Consider the following 20,367-nt stretch of genomic DNA (forward strand, 5'->3'; position numbering starts at 1 on the left):
AAAGGTCCTCATTAAACAGTACAATAACCTGAGTAAAGGGACCCTAAAAGCTAAACTACACAACCACAAGGCCAAAATGTCAACAAACTGCCAGTACATAATACAGACACTTCGGTCCCAAGTCATCATCTCTGGTATATGGACTGAAAGGTTCACTGATGTTTGACATTAGCTGAAGTGCACAGGCAGAACACTAGAGTTGTCAGTATTAAATCTCAGCATACACCCACTTGTCAAACAGTACCACTAGCATCATGAATATGCCACTACAGTAAGGGAAGTAAAGTGAACCTTCTCTTCCTCTGTCACTGCAGTCACAAAACCACAGCCTGCAAAGCTATTCTCAATAGCAAACCAACTAAATAATCCGGACAGCATAATCCAAGTCTTGGTTGCTCTCAGACTATTTTGCAGATAAGACCAACCAAATAAGATCAACACAGAAAATTCTAAATTGGTCCTCTGTGTGTGTGAGAGAGAGACACCTTGTACCCCAAATGACACCCCGTACCACATGTTCACTACTTTTATATGGTTATATTTTGTACAAATTATGCTATAGGAGATATTTGAAAATTCATAATCTGCTGAATATTATTATCCTGTTGAAGTGTGTGTAACATCGCTACACGTAAAATTACAATATTTTGCTGTACGATTGTTACTGAAACATGTTGTAGTTCTGGGTAACACCCACAAGCCAGTTTTCAGAGACACAGACACACTGGCAATCCCAGACAGGTTATCAACAAAGTCAAGTGGGCTATCACTCAGTCAGACATTCACCAGCAGGGTGACGGTAAACATGAAATTTACAATTCATCTGAAGGACAGTTTGGAGCCCATCAAGAATTTTTCCAGTAAAAAGGGTTGGATGATAAGAAGGGGGGGATGTGACAGGGCATCCACACACTTCCTGTAACCCAACAGGATCAGCCCTGAGATGGTTGAAACCAGCCTAGGGAGGCTGAGCAGCAGGCAGCCAAAGGAGTGGCTGCAGGGGAAAGAGCCAATTAGGGCAGTGGCTGCAGATAATTAGGGTGGCAGCTGGACCAGCCAATCAGGACCGTCAGCCCATATAAAAGGAAGCTGTGGACCAAAGCAAGGAGTCTGCTGCAGGGAGCCCTAGGAAGAAGACCAGCTTCCTAGAGGGCTCTTGGCAGGCTGCCAGGACTTACAGGCTCAAGGCCTTGGGAAGAGGTCAAAGGTGTTGAAGCCAGAGGCAGGAGCAAAAGGAACTGAGGCTGCAGGGAAGTGGCCAAGTGAGCTGGAAGGAAGAGGCAGCAGGAAACTGCTGTTTGCTGGGGCCCTGGGCCAAGGCCCAGACTAGTGATAGGGCCCGTTCTGCCCCCCTACACACACATCCTCCACTAGGTGCTGAAGGAGCAGCGCGGCTGTGGGCGGCCAAGCTGCTGAAAGGAGTGGCTGGACTCTTGAAGGAGTCTCCCAGAAAGGGGGGGAAACAGGATGGTGACATGGCTGGAGGGCTGTGCCATGAGGCAGATGCCGAGAAAAAGGAGCCATAACGGGTCTGCAGGTGGAGGCAAGGACAGGAGAGCCACCACCAACCAAGAGCAAGCCTGCTGGGACAGAGCTAATTCCCGAAACACCCAGCAGGAGGCGCCAGTATGGTGAGTGACCCCTGACAGGGAAAAAATGTCCCTAGCTACCCTTCCTTCCATCTCTCGGCTCATGATGACGATGACAACTCAAAGCATTGAACAAAAGGGGGAGTGGTCTCAGGCTGGAAAGGGACACAGCCTGTGAAATGTACTTCAGCTCACGCTGAGACAAACCTTTTGCATTTAAACCTGTTATCTTAGTAAAGATTAAAAATTGGCTTGCACACTTATCCTTTTATTTCTTTTGTAACCAATTCTGACCTTTATGCCTTACCAATTGCAATCACTTGAAATCACCTGCAATCACTCTATCTTTCTCTAGTTTTATCTAAATCAGTGTGCTTGATTGAAGTGTTTGGGAAACCTCTCTGAGAGAGCAAAGGCTGGTACATAATCATGTTGGAATGACAGACTATCTATGAGCTTAAACTGTCCAGGAGGGTACTGAATGGTACAAGATGCACATTTCTGGGGAGCAAGGCTGGGGATGGGGATATGCAGATGTCACCCTATATGTAATTCATGGATGGCTAGGCATAGCATTCACGTACTCAGCTGGGAGTGACTTTACATGCTGGTGGCTGTGAGTGAGCAGAGCCTGGAGGGGTTTACTGTTAAACAGCAAAGCAGTGTAAAAGGTATCCCAGAGTGGAGAGTTAAGGGGCACAGCAGTCTAGAGTGTGCCCTGGGGAATGTCACAGTGCAGCCCTGTGATGAAGCTCAAGAAGTCCTGAGATGTACGTAAGCCATCAACTGTGAAACAGATCAGTAATACTTCTGGCTGGTAAAAGACTATAGGGAGTGTAGCTGTAGTATGAGCTAACAGAAGGGAATATGCTAACTCAACATCTGTAAAAAGGGGAGTCTTGTATCAAAAGTTTTTTACATCATAAACAGGAAGGCTTTTACATTTAGAAAATTATACAAACATATATTCTAAGAACTTCTAAGAACAGAATCCTCTGAAGTCCATAGGCACTTTTAAAAGGAGTGTTTATAATAGGTTTCATTTTGGAGTTATTGTAACTGTAAGGAGCACTTTGGAAATGCAGGTGTAGACATTTGTGTTTTCCACCTGCAGATTTTACTAAGCTTATACTATTTTTTTACACTGAAGATTAAAGCATGTAACTTTTACATTTAACATATATCAAGCCCACCACAAAAATCACATCAAGATTGATATATTTATATTTGCTTGAGATTCCTGTGTAGCCCAATGTTGCTTTGTAACAAAATATTAGTTTGGGAACTAATCTCTTCATAGAGCTGATTAACTAAAAACCACAGACTTTTAAGCAAATGACTTAGTTGGCACGTTTTTCCACACTGGCAATCTCATTTTTAAAATTTTTGGTCTTTAATGGATTTAGTTTTTAGCAATTACATCCTCCCTCACTCTTATTTTGAGAAAATTCTTGATTTGTTTCAAGTTTTTGTTTCAAGGGCTTTTTTATGTGTATGAAATGTAATAGAAAATAAATCCATCTCCTTTTTGCATTTGGTGCTTCGCTATCTAGGAGAGTACACTATAAATATTTATTTAAGCAATTATACACCTTTAATATTTTTAGATGCTTATTAACTGTATATTTTCAGGATATTAGAAAATGGTGAATGATTTATTGCGTATTTACTATATTTAACTTTTTGCTCATGATTTGTGTCAAGCTCCATTAGGATGGTAACTGGAATTTAATTAAATACAGAACAGTATATGAATTTATTAAATAAAACAATATTTAAATGTTTTGGATACATAGAATTCTCTTATCAAAATATGTTTCACATTCACAACTAAATGATTTATTAAACAGAGGGATTATCTGTTGTCAGTAAATTAAATTGATTTCAGGTCAGCCTGGGAAAATACTCAAATATGCCTAAGAGACTGGAGTTTAAGTTCCTACTCATCTAAACTTCTTGTAACTCCTCACTTAATGTTGTAAAGTTCCTGAAAAATGCAACTTTAAGTGAAATGATGTTAAGTGAATCCAATTTCCCCATAAGAATTAATGTAAATGGGGGGGTGGGGAGAGGTCAGGTTCCAGAGAAGCTTTTTGCAACCAGACAAAAGACTGTATGTGTATATATATATGTATACACAGGGCCGTCTTTAGGAAGTGCGGGGCCCAATTCGAACAGTTTCGATGGGGCCCCGGCAGGGATGACTAAAACAAAAAAAACACTTAAAAAAACCCCTTTCATTTCTTCCATGTATTATTTACTTTCCATGACTATATAAATAATAACAAAATTATATATTACATCATCACATATTAATTAGCTGATTTGCACTTTCATATTAGGAAAATAATTTGTTTTGATAGTTGTACAACTGATTTTCTTCACTAATGTTTATTTTATTAAAATTTATAAAATATTTCCTTAATATAAAATTGCCCCCTCCTTCCCACCCCAGCGCCGCCCAGCCCCGTGGAAACAAACCCTCCTTCCCCAGCTCCGCCGCGTCGAAAGAAGATTGGGGGGGGAGGGGAAGAAACAGCACACATGGGGTGACCAGATCACAGCAGTAAAATAGGACCTGCCCCCTCCCTGCTCAGCCCCACCATCACACCCTTCTTCACCCCCTAGCCCCCCGTTGGCTTGCTGTGTCCCTCCTAGTCAGTCCTCCACCCACCGCTCGCCTCCTTTCACCTTCCCCTTCCCCTGCCAGAAAGCCCCATGCCCACCCCTAGAACTCCAGCTGGCTCACTGCTTGCCTGTTTGCCCACTCGCCACTTGCCCCCTCCCCCCAAGTATAAAGCCTCATTCAAACACCCAGGGGTCACTATTACTGCACACAGCAGTCAATCAATGCAGTTGTAGATAAATCTCTGCATTATGCACTTTTGTATAACTTTTATATGACTTTGTATTGAACCTTGGTAATATGTTATAGCAGGCCCCAAACGTAGTGTAATTAAAGTAAAAGAAAAATGTCTTTTTGCTAGGAGTAGAATAAGAATAAGATCTTCCCGCCACTTTGTAATCAATTGCCCTGTTGAATGAATAAGGGGTGAATTAGGAAGGTGTGGAAGGCAGTACCTCCAGATAGCTGCAACTGTTGGACAGGGGCTGGGAGCCAGACCAAGGAGAGCTTTGCCCAGGCTGAGTGGGACGGAGTCTGGGTGCTGGGTGCTGGCTCCGGGCTGGGGCATGGGGTGGGGTGCAGGAAGAGTGGAGGGGTGCAGGCTCTGGGAGGGAGTGCGGAGGGGTGGGTGCAGACTCTGGGACAGAATTTGGGGGCCAGAGAGGGGGTGGTGGGTGCTGGGGGGGGAAGGGAGGGGACTGCCATCACATGTGGCTTCCTTCCTCCTCTGCTGCCCCTCACCATAGCCTCGGTGGGGAATGGGGCTGCCCTTTGCCCAGTGTTTGCAGGAGTGATGGCTGGGGGAAAACCCAGTCAAACTCTGGTTTTACTCTTTCGTTGATGGGTCACTGTAACCCCTTACACACCCTTTCCCGCCTCTCTCACCCCCCTTTTCTACTGGGCTTGTTTGATTTTTTCGGTGGAGCCAGATGAAAACCACAAACCCCAGTGAGAGCAACAGGCTGGAAGACTAGACTGAACCCACCACCCAGGCTAGTCCATCTCAGCGCCCAGGACTGAGGGCAAATGTTCCCACACCCTTAGGCCGCCTGTTTCCACTCCTGGTCTCTACCGGCACTGCCAGTGATTCTGTATGGCTGCATCAGGAGGGATTTCAACCGGACCCCCACCCCCCCGCTAAATTCACCCCTGTTTTGCAACCACTCTGCACCAAGAGCACTTTCCTTCCCTGCCCTAGAGCTGTTGGATGGCTAGAAAGCTGAGCTGGGCATTTGATTGATCTGAAATATTATCATGCCCCCCCTCAAAAAAACCTTAATATCCACACAGCTTTGGGGGGGAATAGCCCACCCAAGCCAGTCTAATTTATTGTTGTAGGGCAAACGAAGGAGCCATAGTATAATGGAAATATTCAGCCCCTACAGCGTCTTACAGCAGGGAAAGAAGAGTTGATGGGAAGGGAACCTGTTTGGATAGCAGTCACAGTCCCCTTCCTTTGCAAAATAATTCGGAGAGGGGAATCAAATCACTCTGTGCCTCAGTTTCCCCTCTTGTGGGGGGTGGGGGGGAGATAAAAGTCTCAGCCTGCCGTGTTGCAGACCTTTCGCATTCTCCCCTCTTGATGTATTTGATTTCCTCCTCCAAACCTCCCTCTCTCTCTCTCTCTCTCACCTGGGGTTCACTGCACTAAGTACCAGCTTGGGGCTTTTTTCCTGGGTTACATTACATGATCCCGACTTCAGTTTTGACACAGACACAGGCAGGCACAAACTGACCCTCAAACAGCAACATCATCGAAAACCACAAAACCAACCCAATATTACAAACCTACAGGGAATCACAGGGTCAAACAAACACTCACCATTGGAAGCCCCAGCAGCTGCTGGGGCTAACTGGGGTCCACTGCAGAGATTCCTGTCTCCTCCAGGTAAGTGCTGGGGGAGGGGAGGGGAAGGAAGGCTGCAAGGCACATGTGCCTTCTCTCCCCTCCGCCCTCCTGACCTGCAACACCCACGCGACTGCCTCTGCCTCAGCCCTCTGCCAGCCAACGTCTCTTGTTGCCTAGCAACAACAGCTGCTGCTTCCTGGTGACGCAGAGCTTTGCTTCTGGGAGAGACGCTGCCGGCACGGGGCCCTCTCAGGCGCGGGGCCCAATTCGGGAGAATCAGGCAAATCGGCCTAAAGCCGGCCCTGTGTATACACAGTATAACTTTTAAACAAACAATTTAATACTGTACACAGCAATGATGATTGTGAAGCTTGGCTGAGGTGGTGAAGTCAGAGGGTGGGATATTTCCCAGGGAATGCCTTACTGCTAAATGATGAACTAGAACACAGCTGAGCCCTCAAGGGTTAACACGTTGTTAATGTAGTCTCATACTCTACAAGACAGCATGAATGGAGGGAGGGGAGACAGCATGGCAGACTCTGTGTGTGTGTGTTGCGCATTACCCCTTTAAGTACACTGACCCCACTCTAAGTACATTGCAAGCGGGAGGCTCCCAGGAGCAGCTCCAAGGCAGAGGGCAGAAGCAGCACATGGCGGGGCGGGGGGGAGGGCCAGCTGAACTGCCAGCAATTGATAGCCTGCTGGGAGGCTGCCACACAGGGAACTTAGAGAAGCAAGGAGCTAATGGAGGGCTGCTGGTCCACCCTGGTTCCAAGCCCCCACTAGCTAGCTGTAAAGGGCTGCTCTTTCTGAAAGCAGTGGACAAAGCAGTCGGCTGCCAAACAACGTTTTAAGGGAGCATTGCACAACTTTAAATGAGCACGTTCCCTAACTGATCAGCAACTAACAATGAAACAATGTTAGGCGAGATGACTTTAAGTGCGGAGTTACTGTAAACTACTTAGGCTGACCTTTTGTGCCATAAAGCTTCACCTCAAAATTCATATGCCTTTCCCCTGCTTCTTTCTTTATATAGAACAGCAGTCTTTAATTCAATTTTGATTGAAGCTCATGAATTCAGCGTATTTATTTAAATCAGGCCTGCACAACACGCGGCCCTGGTGCCGCATGTGGCCTGTGTGGGCTCACTCTGTGGCCTGCGGGGGGTGAGTAGGTGGGCTCACTGTGTGGCCCATGGGGGGTGAGTAGGCAAGCAGTGGGTGAGGGAGGGGGGCTGAAGAGGCGGGTGGGCAATGGCGGGGGTATGAGGAGGAGAGTCAGGGCCAGGGAGGGCTGAGGAGGTGAGCGGGCAGGCAGTGGCGGGAGGGCAGATGAGCCGGCGGCTGGGAATGGGGGGCTGAGGAGGCTAGTGGGCAGGCGGGCGGGCGGGCAGTGGCAGGGGCTGAGGAGGTGAGCGAGGAGTCAGTGGCTGACCTGTTCTACTGATCTGGTCTGGCTCTCATCCCCTCTCCAAGGGTTGCAGCTGTCTAGAGGTCCTGCCTTTCATGCCTTCCTCATTCACATCTCATTCATTCAACAGGACAATTGATTACAAAGCGGCGGGGGGAAGATGATCTTATTCTACTTCTAGCAAGACGACATTTTTCTTTTACCTTAATTATACTACCTTAGGGGCCCACTATAATATGTTACCAAGGTTCAATACTGCTGTTTCAGTGGGGCAGCACTGGGGAAGGAGGGTTTGTTTCTGCGGGGTGGGCGGTGCTGGGTGTGGGGGGGAGTATTTCAGGGGGGCTGGATGGCGCTGGGGAGTATTTCAGGGGGCTGGGTGGCGCTGGGGAGGTGTTGTTTCGGGGGGCTTGGCGGCACTGGGGGGGGGAAATCGGCCCTCAGCTGTTTTCTTTGGAGTAATATGGCCCTCGCCGCTTTATGAGTTGTGCAGGCCTGATTTAAATGTTTTATGAGATTACAATAAGTAGTTTAGCCCTTAACATACTTCATGTTAAACTCAGATTTTGTTTTAAACCAGTTTATTTTTAAAAGAGAAAATTTAAACAACAAAATCAAAAATTTTCAAAAAAGTATTGCTTTTTATCCACTTTGAAAGCTGCAGAGAAGTCCAGCTGAATTAGAATGAATGTCTGCCCTTTATCCATCAACAGCAAGAAATCATCCATTTGCGCCACTAGTTCGACTTCCATTCCATGCCCTGAATCCAGCTTATGTCAGGCTAGGATATTGGCTTCACTAAGGTGAATGTGAAGGCAGCTTTTTGCTATCTTCTCTGACATTGCTCAGATATAGAAGGTTTGACACAAGGCAACAGTTAGGTCCAATGTATCCAGGTGAGTTTCTACTTGTAGGTCAGACTATATTATGTATTTCAAGATGAAAGGGAAGATCCTTCTCTGCATGAGGCACTGGATATTTCAGTCAAGAAAGCTCTTTTCTACTCACAGAAAAAGGTCAAGAGAAACAGAAATCTCCACTTATTCTTGACTTTAAGCTCCCAAGTAGCTTTTTATGATAGGTAATACCAGAGAGAATACACAATTTAAATAAAACGAAAAAAATTAACAAACTTTCTTTTTCTTCTGCATTTTTGATAAATTATACCTGATATAAAAATGGACTAAAAGAACACCCACACCATGGGAATAACCAGACTGTAACAAGCCTTGCTTTCCCAGATATATCTCCTATAAGATAAAATAAACTAAGCTGTAATTTCCCTAACAAATATCTTCTCATTTGACAGAGGATGTTGATTCAGTTTAACAATACAACAGAGGCCACAAATCACACAGACATGCCATCTGCCAGGTGACTTTTACTTGAATGATTTGAACACCACACTAGATTTCTCACAAGTCCATACAACAGGTTATCAGTAAAAAGGTTATTTTAAGAGTTTGCATCGAGGACAACAAATAATTAGTAAAGTCTACCATAGTCAAAAGAAAAAGTGAGACCTAGACCTATAAAGAAATGGAGCACAAAATGCAAGAAAGAAAGGAGCTGAGGAGAGAATGGGACAGGCTGGTAAAAACAAGATGTCATTTAGGAAGTATGAAAAATGCAAGAGCAGAAAAAACAACGGAAAAGCAGTGCTTAATTTTAGGCTGGAGATTGGTAGCTGAAACTAACTATTCCTTCAGTCTAATTTTAATTAAAGCTGATTGTTAACTGGATTAATGGGACTGAAAAGACTAACAGAAATTGAAAAATAATGCCCCCCGCCTATTTGAAAGGCTATACTGTTGGGGTGAGTTAAGGGAAAAAGAAAGATCCCCAGACAGACACAACCTACTGGCAATAGTTACAAAAACAACAGTTATATGGTGGTACAATAATGAAAAGCAAATTAATGCAGAACACTAGTTACATATTGTTAGATCTACCATGGAAGAAAATATACTACAAAATTGGTCACAATCTTTTCTAAGATTTTTCCTATTTATATAAAGCTCAGATTACTATGAATCCCTGACATAATGACCCTCTGGAAACCAGGACACTCTATACAGTAGGTACAGATTGGCAAAAGGAGAGTTTTTAAAAAGTGCAAGCCTAAATGTCATTAAAAATGCACAAAAACAGTTGTCTGCATGTCATGTTACATACAACAGCTGATAACCTGTTGTATGTAACAAAGAGGCCAGCTGGCACCCCACAAGGCTTAAAATTATACTGGTACATTCATTCTTGTTATATATAATTTAATTTTAAAACAGATGTATATAGAAGTTGTCTGTTTAAAGCAAACTCCACCCGCACACGTGATTTACGAAGCTGCAGGTAATGTCTTCAAAATGGAAACAGTTCAGGTGTTATAAGAAGTGAGATATGAACTCCTGGTCTCCCCCTCAGCATAGGGAATTTTTCACGAGGCTAACAGGGTATTTGATGAAGAAGTCTGTCTTTCTTGCTCAAGAAGAGGGAGGGGAGCGGATCACCAAAAATAGTTGTTTCTTTTTCTCTCTGTATCTATTCATTTTTCCTCAAACCACCATGACAAATTTTATTAGTGCTCAAAGTGTATATTCTAATGTTTTGATCTTTATGTTTTCAATCAGGTTTAAAACTCCAGTTCAAACTCAACTCTAACACAACCGTAATGTACAGTGTGAGATTGTTTATAACTATTGTGATAAATTGAGGCTATATCTGTACAACTTAAGAATTCTGATTTGATACTGTGAAGTTGTGACAGAGTAGATTTTCATAATACAAGTGCCTACATACATGTGGGTCCAGCACGGCTGACAAGTCCTGTAATGTGTATGAAACAGATACTATCGAAGGAGCTTGGGATTTAGGGTATATCTGCCCTACACAGGACTATTCTTTAATCTCACTCCCACTTCTCCTGCTATTATGGCAGCAGGTCCTGCAGGACCCCAGTCCCACTACAGGGCTCTACACTAGTCCTGCACAGGGCTCTAGCTGGGAATATGCCTCCAATCCTGGGTAGACAGACTTGCACTAACTCTTCTTTAGCTAGTGGGTTAGAGATATCAGTGTGGACATAGCAGCATGTGTGGTGACTCAGGCTAGGACACCCGAGCTCAGACCCAGAGGGTCAGGTAGGCTTGGACTTAGGCAGCTAGCCCGAGCTGCTGCCCTTGTTACAATATCCACATTGCTATTTTTAGCATGCTAACTCAGAGCTAATGTGAGGCTATCTGCCTGTTTTGGGATGCATGTCTCAGCTGCAACGCAGCCATAATGCAAGTGACCCTGTTCAGGTGAAAACATCTGGGACAGTGGATGTGCTGCATCCTTAGAAAAATTAGTTTAGTTGATTCCTTTGAAAGGAGAGCAGAAGACAGGAGCAGTGGAAACTTACCAGGTGTAGAACAAAGGAGGCCGGGTGACCAGAAAGGGTTTCAGATAAAGAAATGTACAGGAACACGGGTCAGAAAGAAGGGTGGAGAACGAAGAAGCAAGGTCACTGAAGTTGGGAATGGACTTCATGAAGGAGAGGGACCAGCTAGCACACAACAGTTTGCATGAGCTGACGACACCTAGTCTGCCTGCCTTCCCAAACCCAGATGTTGCCCAAGGACTGACAAAGGAAGGGTGAGATAGAAAGTGGGGGATATTGTTATTTCAAATGTTCATTATTTTGTATGATCTGTACTCACATGTGCTCTAAGTATAAAAGAGCATAAAGGTGTTAAACTCTGAACAAAGTGTCTCCCTGTACATTAACTGCTTCACAACCATTGCATTCCCCAGACAGAGTTAAATTGCAAACCAGAAGTGTCACACCTTTGGGGCAGAAATCTGGGAGGGGGTATCTTTAAGTAACTGGAGTAGTTTGGAGTAAGTACTCATCCTGAAGCCTGGGATAGGTGGGCTGAGGAGCCCCATTTCCAAGAAGCGGTAGTAGACAGTCAGAGCCAAGAAAATATGCCAGACGCCAAGGAAGGAATCAGTGCTGCAGTCTGCTGAGGTTCTAGGAGCATGAAACCACCACAGGGATCCAGAGCAGCAGAGGCAAGGATTTCTCTAAGCAGTTATAATGGGTATAGGGAGCCTGCTCACGGGGATGTGATAGAATTATATTACAGAAATTGTTGATAGATTTCTTACCTCAAAAGTCCACCCTTCTTCCTTGTCTCCATCCAACATCATCTTTGTCTCCTTGTAAACCTTCCCTACTTCCAGCTGCAATGGGGAGACATTAAATTCAATCCTTTGCAGGTTAAAGCCTATTCCAATCCCAATGGCCTTTATAAAGCTTTCCTTTAGTGCCTAAAATGCAGAATGACATATGTTTAATCCACATTTGTTGCTTTTAATGGCTAAAATTGTTACCTACAACACAACAATTATATGTAGCATATCACTCAATCTAGACTGAAAGGTCATCTGTGAGCAGAAACTGTGGGTCAAATAAATTCTATTCTTAGACAAGTAAATCTGAGATTATTTCAGATTTATGTTGGTGTAATTACTAAGTGCAGAATCCATCCACAGGCAGTTTACTCATCTGTAGGAACAGTACAAATCCATGGTGCTGTAATGCATATATAAATACAAAATGACCTACAATTCTGAAATTATCAAGGGCTAGATTGTGTCCTCTGCTGGATGAACCAGGAACTTCTCCACCATACTTTCATGTATGCATAAGGCCAGCCACAGTTCTTCCTAAGAATTCCAGCTGCAGTACAGACCATCTTACACACCTAGAGATATCCTGAGGCACTGTATCTGTGTGTGCAGCTAATGAGGTCTTACATCATAACATTATGTACTGCTTTGATAAAGTGTGTTATCTGAGAGATTATACTTTGTGTTTTTAAAAAAGAAAAATATATTACCCAGTGCCTATAAAACATATCTAGCTGAATCCACTCATTATTCATGGACTTGATTACACTCCATTCTGCCTCTGTAAACTGTCGTTTCATAATGCGAAAGAAATCCGGAATTGAACCACTACCTGCAAAATCAGAAATATTTACAATAAATATTTTAATACAAAAATAGTTATAAGCAAATGAATTGCCTTATATTATCCAAGAAATAACTCACAGTACAACATATTATTCATTAGGAAAAAATATTTCTGAACTAAGCTGCTTTTAAAATCTCAAAACTAAACAAGACTGCAAATGCAGCTGTAGTCAATACAAAGAAATGTAAATATAGCCAACATATTAAAAGTGTATAGATGTTGATCAAAGCCTACCATGACAAATTATACATTTTAAGGAAAGTAAAAGAGCAAAAAAAGTCTTCACTCAGCTAAAGTTCTAATTTTAAAACATGTACAGTTGAAGAATAGAGCCATAAAAAAAATCCCACCCCTTCAGCATAGTCTAAAGTGACAGCATCTAATCATTTTGTTGACCCTGTCATTAGCCACCTGTGAAAATAGTCAGCACAGGCACGCAGCTATCTATATTTGATTGCTTAATGCAATATTATTAAATCAATATGCCATATAGTATTTTCTCTATCTACCAATCACAGTACTAAAATGAGATTGTCTGAATCATCTGAAGTCCAGGGATGCTGTACAGTAGCTGACCGGCAACTATACACTTATTTTTCAGATGTGCATTCACCTGCATTCAGCATATGATCTGCATTATCATTGTATGGTATAGCTCAGTAATCATACAATATGCAAATACTGTACTCAGACTGGCTGAGACCCATTATTCCAAATTCTCGTTAAATCTAAAAATTTAAATGGAATCAGAAGGGACAGTGAAAGAGGACTACAAGGGAAAGTGGCAACGTAATAGGGACCGAGCCTTTTATAACATAAGCTATACTTTTGCAATTGTTGTATAGACATTCATTTTCATTTGGGGTGCATTACTAATATTTAACACTAAATGTAATGCTTAACAGCTAAAATAAATGCTCACAATCTTTTATGAGAAGGGGTTATTGCTTTCCCTTGCTGAACACTTTGGTTTAGTAACATAACTTCAACAAGCTTTTTAGAGTTAGAGTTAATTTGCTTGTGATATCAATTTTACTCTTGTTAACTGTTTAGAAGCACAAACTTTAGCAATCATTGCTCCCATTAACATAACAAAAGAAAAGCATATACAATTAAATCAACTATAAAAAAAAACAAAATAAATTTTAAATACAGATACATGCAAATACTTTGAGGGTATTTGAGGGTATACTTTCAAAATGCTTTGCTATGTTTAGGAGCCAAAGGTGGAAACCTGTTAAAAACGTGGAAACCTGTTGAAATTGTTTGGTTAGCTTCATGCATAAATTGTTATTTTAAAACATTTTGGTTATGACAGTCTTATAACTATATTTAACAGTGCAAACAAATTTATAAAAAGCCCAAACAAGAAATTGACATTTTGTTAATATTATCTTTACCTTAATGTTGAGGTCTCCCCTTACATTTTTTCTTTGAACAACAATTAAAAAAAAAACTTAACAAAACTGTGATTGATAAAAGAGAATTCTTTTTGTTTGCAATTGCATTATTTGTTGAGACAGAAATATATGTACATATATTTGTAACTGAAACCTTTTTGAACTTTGCACAAAAAATTGGTGTTAATAATATTATGATTATACCCCAACTGTGATTTTAAAATAGTGTGGTACCACATCTCATATATTTTTTTAAAAGGATATAAAATTGACTTTTGTTGCAACAAAAAAAAATAAAAATAAAAATAAAAATAATTTTTAAAAAAAATTGTCACGTGACACACACAACGACACTAGACACACACACAGGACATACAAGACAAACATACAATTAAAAACAAATGGCGCCAGAATTCCATTCATAACTATACAAAATACCACCACCAAAAATAAATAGTAAAAAGGGTTAAACATTTGAATAAACAAGTTATTACCTTATTTGAAACTTGTAGCATGAATTCGATAAAAAATATATTAATATTTGCCAAACGTATTGTATTAATTTGGTAACACGGAATTTTGCATTACTTTATATTTAACATTATTTTAAAACTCTGCTGTATGGAATAAGAAAAGCCCATGTTTCAAATATTACTTAGTGGTTAGGATTAGAAGCAGAGAGTGCGTTTCTGTTGCTTGGCAACCATATCTTCAAGAAAGTTAGGAATAATTCCAGCTGTTGCATTCCTGAAGGGTTAAAATAATTAATTTACTGGATTTAAAGTTTTTACCTTATTTTCTTTTTGTTTCTTGTTTTGTTCTGTTTTTAATTGCTTTATCTTTTGGAGGTTTCTGTAAAAACTATAACTTTTAACTTTTAAAACAAAGAGAAAAAGTAGAAGTGAAAAGAGGCGGGGGGGGGAAGGGGGGGGTGAAGAGCAACCTAGATAGGTAGCGAGACCTGAGCCAAGAGAGATTAGCTCTATCAAGGCATTTGAAAATACAGACAGCAGCAGCAAGTTTAGCAAACTGAGAAAACATATAAAAGACAAAACTTAACTGGTATGTAAAAATATTTGAGAAAGAAGGTTCTATTTTCAGATATGAGCACGGAGTGTGGTTCCATGGGTCAAAGCAATTGGGAACCTGCACAGTTGGGGATTGCGCCCCTGGTTTTTATCCTGGCTCTGAGAGGAGATTGGGGGTAGTTACCTGCTCTTGTAAAACCTGAATTTGTTCCCCCAGTGTCTGTTCCTTTTGTATGCATGCCAAATGGATAGTAGGAGTGCCCTTTTTGCTGCAGTTAACTGTTTCTGGGCAGCTCCATGTGTTAATGCATCAATTCTAGGTGTTAACCCGCTTAATTTTAGTTTTTTACTTTGAAATTCTTTTTTACTCACTCCCCTGCGATCAAGTCGCAGCTCCTGTTTCCTAATGTGCTTTGTGAACTGTTCCATTTTTTCCTTCATTTGATTTACCAATTCAATGAGAGTATTGTTTGCTACTCTTTCCTTTTGTGCACTTACTTGTCCCGTTCTGACAGGCACCAGTCTAGGTTCTGGTTTAAGTTTAACTGGAACCCGGCTTTTATCATAAGGTGATGGTTGCAATGCAGTGGACCCAGTTTCATGTTTTAATTTTACTAGGACCACCTCTTTCCACTTCTGTCCCCATTCTTCAGGCACAGGGTAGCTACCTGAAGCCTGCTGTTTACCACCAATATTTATAACAGGGGACGGCACATGTATTTTTTGTAGGTTCCTTACAGTTGTTTTCAGTGTTTCACTCTGTTCCTGTACTGGTTGTCTCTGGGCTGCTTGCCACCCTGCTAGGGCGGTGGGAGCATTCCAGGGCTGTGTAGCTTCTTTTGATTCTTTTAACTGTTTCTTTGTTACTGTTATTTTTACTTTTTTACTTTCATTACTATTTTTCAGAGCCTCGGTTTGTACCATCGCTCTACATATGCCAGTCCATGTTTCCTCACTCTCTTTTTTAAGTTCATATGGACCCCCCTTACTGGCAATCCAGTGGGTCCAGGAATTATCAAACTCCGTGGGGATCAAAAGGGAGGGGATCAGGGGGTTCCCTAGCACGAGGTTTTCTGCCATGTTAGATTGCGATTCTTACAGCGGACAGCTCGCTTACTCACCAGATCAGCGGTCGGGGTCACCAGTGTTGTCAGATGTGCTGTTGTCAGGTGCTACCGGTGTGGTGCTCTGCTCTCTCCTTGTTGGTATCACTCGGCTGCGTGTGTGTTCCCTCTGTGTGCCGTCCCAGCTTTGCGCAAATAGCTGACACAGCAGACCCGAAGAGAACCCCCAATGACCACAGAGTCTAGTAAGGTATGAAGGCACGTCGGCCAGGTTTATTGCCGTATGGACACAACGATAGTTCCCCTAGATTGTTACTCTAGTAAAAGGCATACTACTAATATGTGCCCACGGTCAATGGACTCAGCTCAGTCAGTGGCGGGACTTTCCACTGCCCCCTCGGCAGGACAAAGACATTGCCCCAGGGATACATTTTTATACACAGGTACAAACAAGTTACACATCACTCCTGACGTATTGAGGTGCAGCCCCTCTACGCAGCAAGGTACAACCCCTCTACGTAGTAAGGTGCCGCCTCTCACCTTGTACATGTTGGCTCGATCAAAACAACTCTATCCATCATATTACCCTTTTGCCCTTGTCATTGGGATGGGTCAGTCTGTTCCTTGTTATCTGTGTGGAATGTGCAAGTATGTGAATGTTCTGATCTCTAGTGTTCAGTACCTTTTAGGTATGTATCTTCTTGCAGCATCAGCCCTTTCCTTGCCAGCTTCTGTGAGCAGGGCCTGCCTCTGGCTCACAGCTTCACTTTGCTTTATGTTAGCAAAATCTTGACCATTACTTTAGTTCAGGCCTCAGACCTCATACTGGGCCTTTATCAGGGCCTTCACTTACTACAGTGGTGGTGGGGGGGAGTAAGTCTTGCTTAAAGGGCAACAAACGTGTGTTGGCGTGGTGGGATTCAGAAGTTGGTATCACCATGTATGTCTCCGAATGAGCAGGATGATTTATAGTAGCCAGAGCATTGTGAGTACGTTGTAGTGTAATGGCAACTTGAAGGAGTTCTCTGCTAACCTGATATCAATTTTAACTTAGGCCTTCTGCATCAGAGTTTAATAAGTCCAGGATACAGTTATGTGAGCATAAACAAGAAGCCTCTTCAAGTTAACATTTAAATAGTCAAGCATGAAGGTGAAAAAGTATTTTACATGTATTTAAAATGATAAAAGCCTTCATTTAAAGATCAGTGCAGCTGTAGATTTCAACAGCAGTTCTCCAGTGTCTGAAACACTTTCCTCTACACTCCAGTCTCAATTTTACTTTGCAGTAAAATGCTGCAGAATGTGCAGTTATATTTAGGGCCCTATCAAATTCATGGTCCATTTTGGTCAATTTCACAGTCATAGGATTTTAAAAATTGTGAATTTCATGATTTCAGATATTGTAAAACTTAAATTTAACGGTGTTGTAATTGTAGGGGTCCTGATCCAAAATGGAGCTGGAGGGGGTGGGGGGTCATGTCACAAGGCTATTGTAGAGGGTGGTTGCAGCCTTCAGAGCTGGGCTCTTAGTCAGCAGCTGCCACTCTCTGGGCTGTCCAGCTCTGAAGGTAGCAGCGCAGAATCAAGGGGGGGCAACGTATGGTATTGACATCCTTACTTCTGTGGTACCACTAGTGAGGTGCTGCCTTCAGACTAGGCATCCAGCCAACAGCTGCCAATGTCCAGCCGCCCAGCTCTAAAGGCAGCACAGAAGTAAGGGTGCCAATACTTGATCACCCTAAACCTTGCGATCCTCCTATAACTCTTTTGGCTCAAGACCCCCAGTTTTAGAAATGCTGGTCTCCCCATGAAATCAGTATAGTATAGGGTAAAAGCACACAAAAGATGAGATTTCACGGTGGGAAGAGGGGGGACCACATTTCACTGTCTGTAATACGTTTTTCATAGACGTGAATTTGGTAGGGCCCTAGTTATATTGGTTAACAGCACTTCAGTGATATGTTGTAAGCAAGGGACATCACAGCATGGTTAGCTACACAGCCACGACAGGTATAATTAAACCGCATAATGAAGCAATCTGCCCATTAGGTCTTAGAGATGAGTAAATGGATATGACAGAATGCAATCTATTTACTTTAGCAGGGATAATCCAAATCTAGATACCTTCAATATGTAGAATTTTCTGTATTTTGACAAGTTGTTGTATATTTTTAAATACACTTTTATTTTAACCTCATTTCTGGGGTTTTCTTTTGCTACTAATAAATACTAGTGAATTGTCATAACGTCTTCACTAATTTGTATTAAATTAATATGGCTAAAGTATACCTCGCACTAAAACACACATTTAGGTTTTCTAACCTGTTATTGTGCTTTCCATTTTAGCAAGAACCAAATTATTAGTTGCAAAATGTCTTTAATGGGTGTGATATTTTGGATGGGAGGTGATAATGGCAGCCCTAACCAGGTTCAAAAATAGATTATAGCTAAGCAAAAGTGTTCTCTGACAGCTAACTAGAGAGAAGTTGCAATAACCAACTGATGGAATGATCCGGAACAACCCAAGGAGGCCAGAAGTCCTGCTCTTACTGTGGGAGGCAAAGTGCTGTTAAAAACTGGCGGCATGCCATACTAACAGAAAAATTAATATGCTGGTGAAAAGCCTCTCAGGCAAAGGATCCAGCTAGATCAGGTAATGTATTCTCAATTAAAAATAAACAAACAAAAATAATAATAATAATATGGACTACCTCTTAAGGGAAGACTGTCTTACGGACAGTTGCCCTGGATTTGAGAGGTGTGTATACCCCAGAATGTGATCAAGCTAATTGCAACCATATTGTGTGCGTTCAGTCGCTCTGAAGTAATGAAATAGAACACCACATACTTAAGGGTTAATTTGGAGACAGGCTTTTAGAAGCAAGGTCAAAACTAGCTACAGTTTCTGCTACTTAGAACAGCAGGAGGGGACAAACAAGTAAACAAGTGGGACTAAAAACCTTGGTGGTTGGAAAACTTTGAGTCTAGATGTCTCTGATATTAAGTTTATGGAAAGTTAGAAAAGTGATGATATAGTAAGGATCATTATGATCTGTAAAAGCAGCAAAGAATCCTGTGGCACCTTATAGACTAACAGATGTTTTAAGCACACACATGCATCTGACGAAGTGGGTATTCACCCACGAAAGCTAATGCTCCAAAACGTCTGTTAGTCTATAAGGTGCCACAGGATTCTTTGCTGCTTTTACAGATCCAGACTAACACCGCTACCCCTCTGATTATGATCTGTGTGTTTTATAGAAGATTAGCTAATAGATTGTACTTGGGAGCAGTCCCCTGAAGTCATCTTGAGATGTTTTTCCTGACACCTCTTCTCTCCAGCGGGTGAGCAACAGGCCACTGCAAACCTTCTGTTAATTACTCAATACCATTCCAGATGTTAGGTGAATATCTGGGATGCTCTAAACCTATTGCTTATGTTTGTGTGAGCTTAAATCTAAAAACTGCAGTGTTAGTTAGAGCATGCTTACTTGCATGAATCTTATCAGACTGAATTGCTGTGTTCCTATTTATTTATTCCTTACAAAGCCTGGAGTGAAATAGTTAAGTTGCCCCTGTTGGGAGTTCTGAAAACCTCAGGTAAGGGAAAGACTGTCCTACGGACCACCTTTCCCAAACCCACACCTCCCCTTATCCCTTTCATGATCATGAAACTACAGTAATACCTGCTCCAGAGACTCCACAGTTTAAGAACTGTGAAGGACTTGGCTGCAGTCTCCCCTTGCAGCCCAGAAACTGCAGGGCTGGAAATCCAGCCCTATAGAGTTCATGAAATTGCTGGAGTTGCAGTCTCCTACTACCTCACAATCCAATTACTCAGAACATTATCCCTCAGCTCTCAGAGCTTCTTCCTCTCGATCACCATCTCCGTCAGTCCAGAGCCACCACACCCATGCAATTTTCAGGTTGTTGCCTGCCATTCCCTCTCCCATTCCCATAGTCCCTTCCCCATCCAGATGCCATGCACCCTCTGCCCTCAGATTCCCTACTTCTCTTTGGTCCTAGTTTCCTTCATCTACTCGGTTTCACTCCCTGATATGCTCCCTAGGCCTCTCATCCTCAACAATCCTTTCCTTTCCAATGCAAAATCCTGTCACTCTCCTCTGCAAGCCCCAGATAATGCTTTCTTTCTCCTCTGATACCTCCCCATCTTCATGTCCCTCTCTGCCTTGTCCGGAGTCAACTCTCACTCCTAACACCAGCCTAGTGGTGGCCTCTCCCAAGTCCTGCTTCTGTTACACTATCTAGGACCAGGCTCCTTCATTCTCTCTTAATCACCATCACTCTGTTCAATGCCCCAGCCAGTTTCTCCACACTTTCCTGCAGGGACTGGACCAGAGGATGAGAGAATGCAGATGTT

The 20,367-nt window shown here is 42.4% G+C and overlaps 1 protein-coding gene across 7 annotated transcripts in view; it reads right to left on the minus strand.

Annotated features, from left to right (window-relative positions):
• Nucleotides 1–20,367, minus strand: part of AASDHPPT (aminoadipate-semialdehyde dehydrogenase-phosphopantetheinyl transferase) — a 1,013,205-nt gene that overhangs the window by 959,065 nt on the left and 33,773 nt on the right. For 5 of the 7 annotated variants that reach the window (XR_007770265.1, XR_007770264.1, XM_050928351.1 and 2 more), the window contains exons 3-4: nucleotides 12,358–12,479; nucleotides 11,624–11,785 (exon numbers count right to left, since the gene is read on the minus strand). Coding sequence is in view for 5 of the 7 variants with exons in the window: in XM_050928351.1 (XP_050784308.1) it covers nucleotides 11,624–11,785; nucleotides 12,358–12,479 (284 nt within the window). In the remaining 2 variants the exon portion in view is untranslated. Of the gene's footprint in view, nucleotides 1–8,048; nucleotides 8,475–11,623; nucleotides 11,786–12,357; nucleotides 12,480–20,367 lie in introns of those variants that run through there. The other 2 variants (XM_050928362.1, XM_050928340.1) reach the window with 2 other exon arrangements.

The sequence above is a fragment of the Gopherus flavomarginatus genome, chromosome 1 (assembly GCF_025201925.1).
Source record: "Gopherus flavomarginatus isolate rGopFla2 chromosome 1, rGopFla2.mat.asm, whole genome shotgun sequence".
Lineage (NCBI taxonomy): Eukaryota > Metazoa > Chordata > Testudines > Testudinidae > Gopherus > Gopherus flavomarginatus.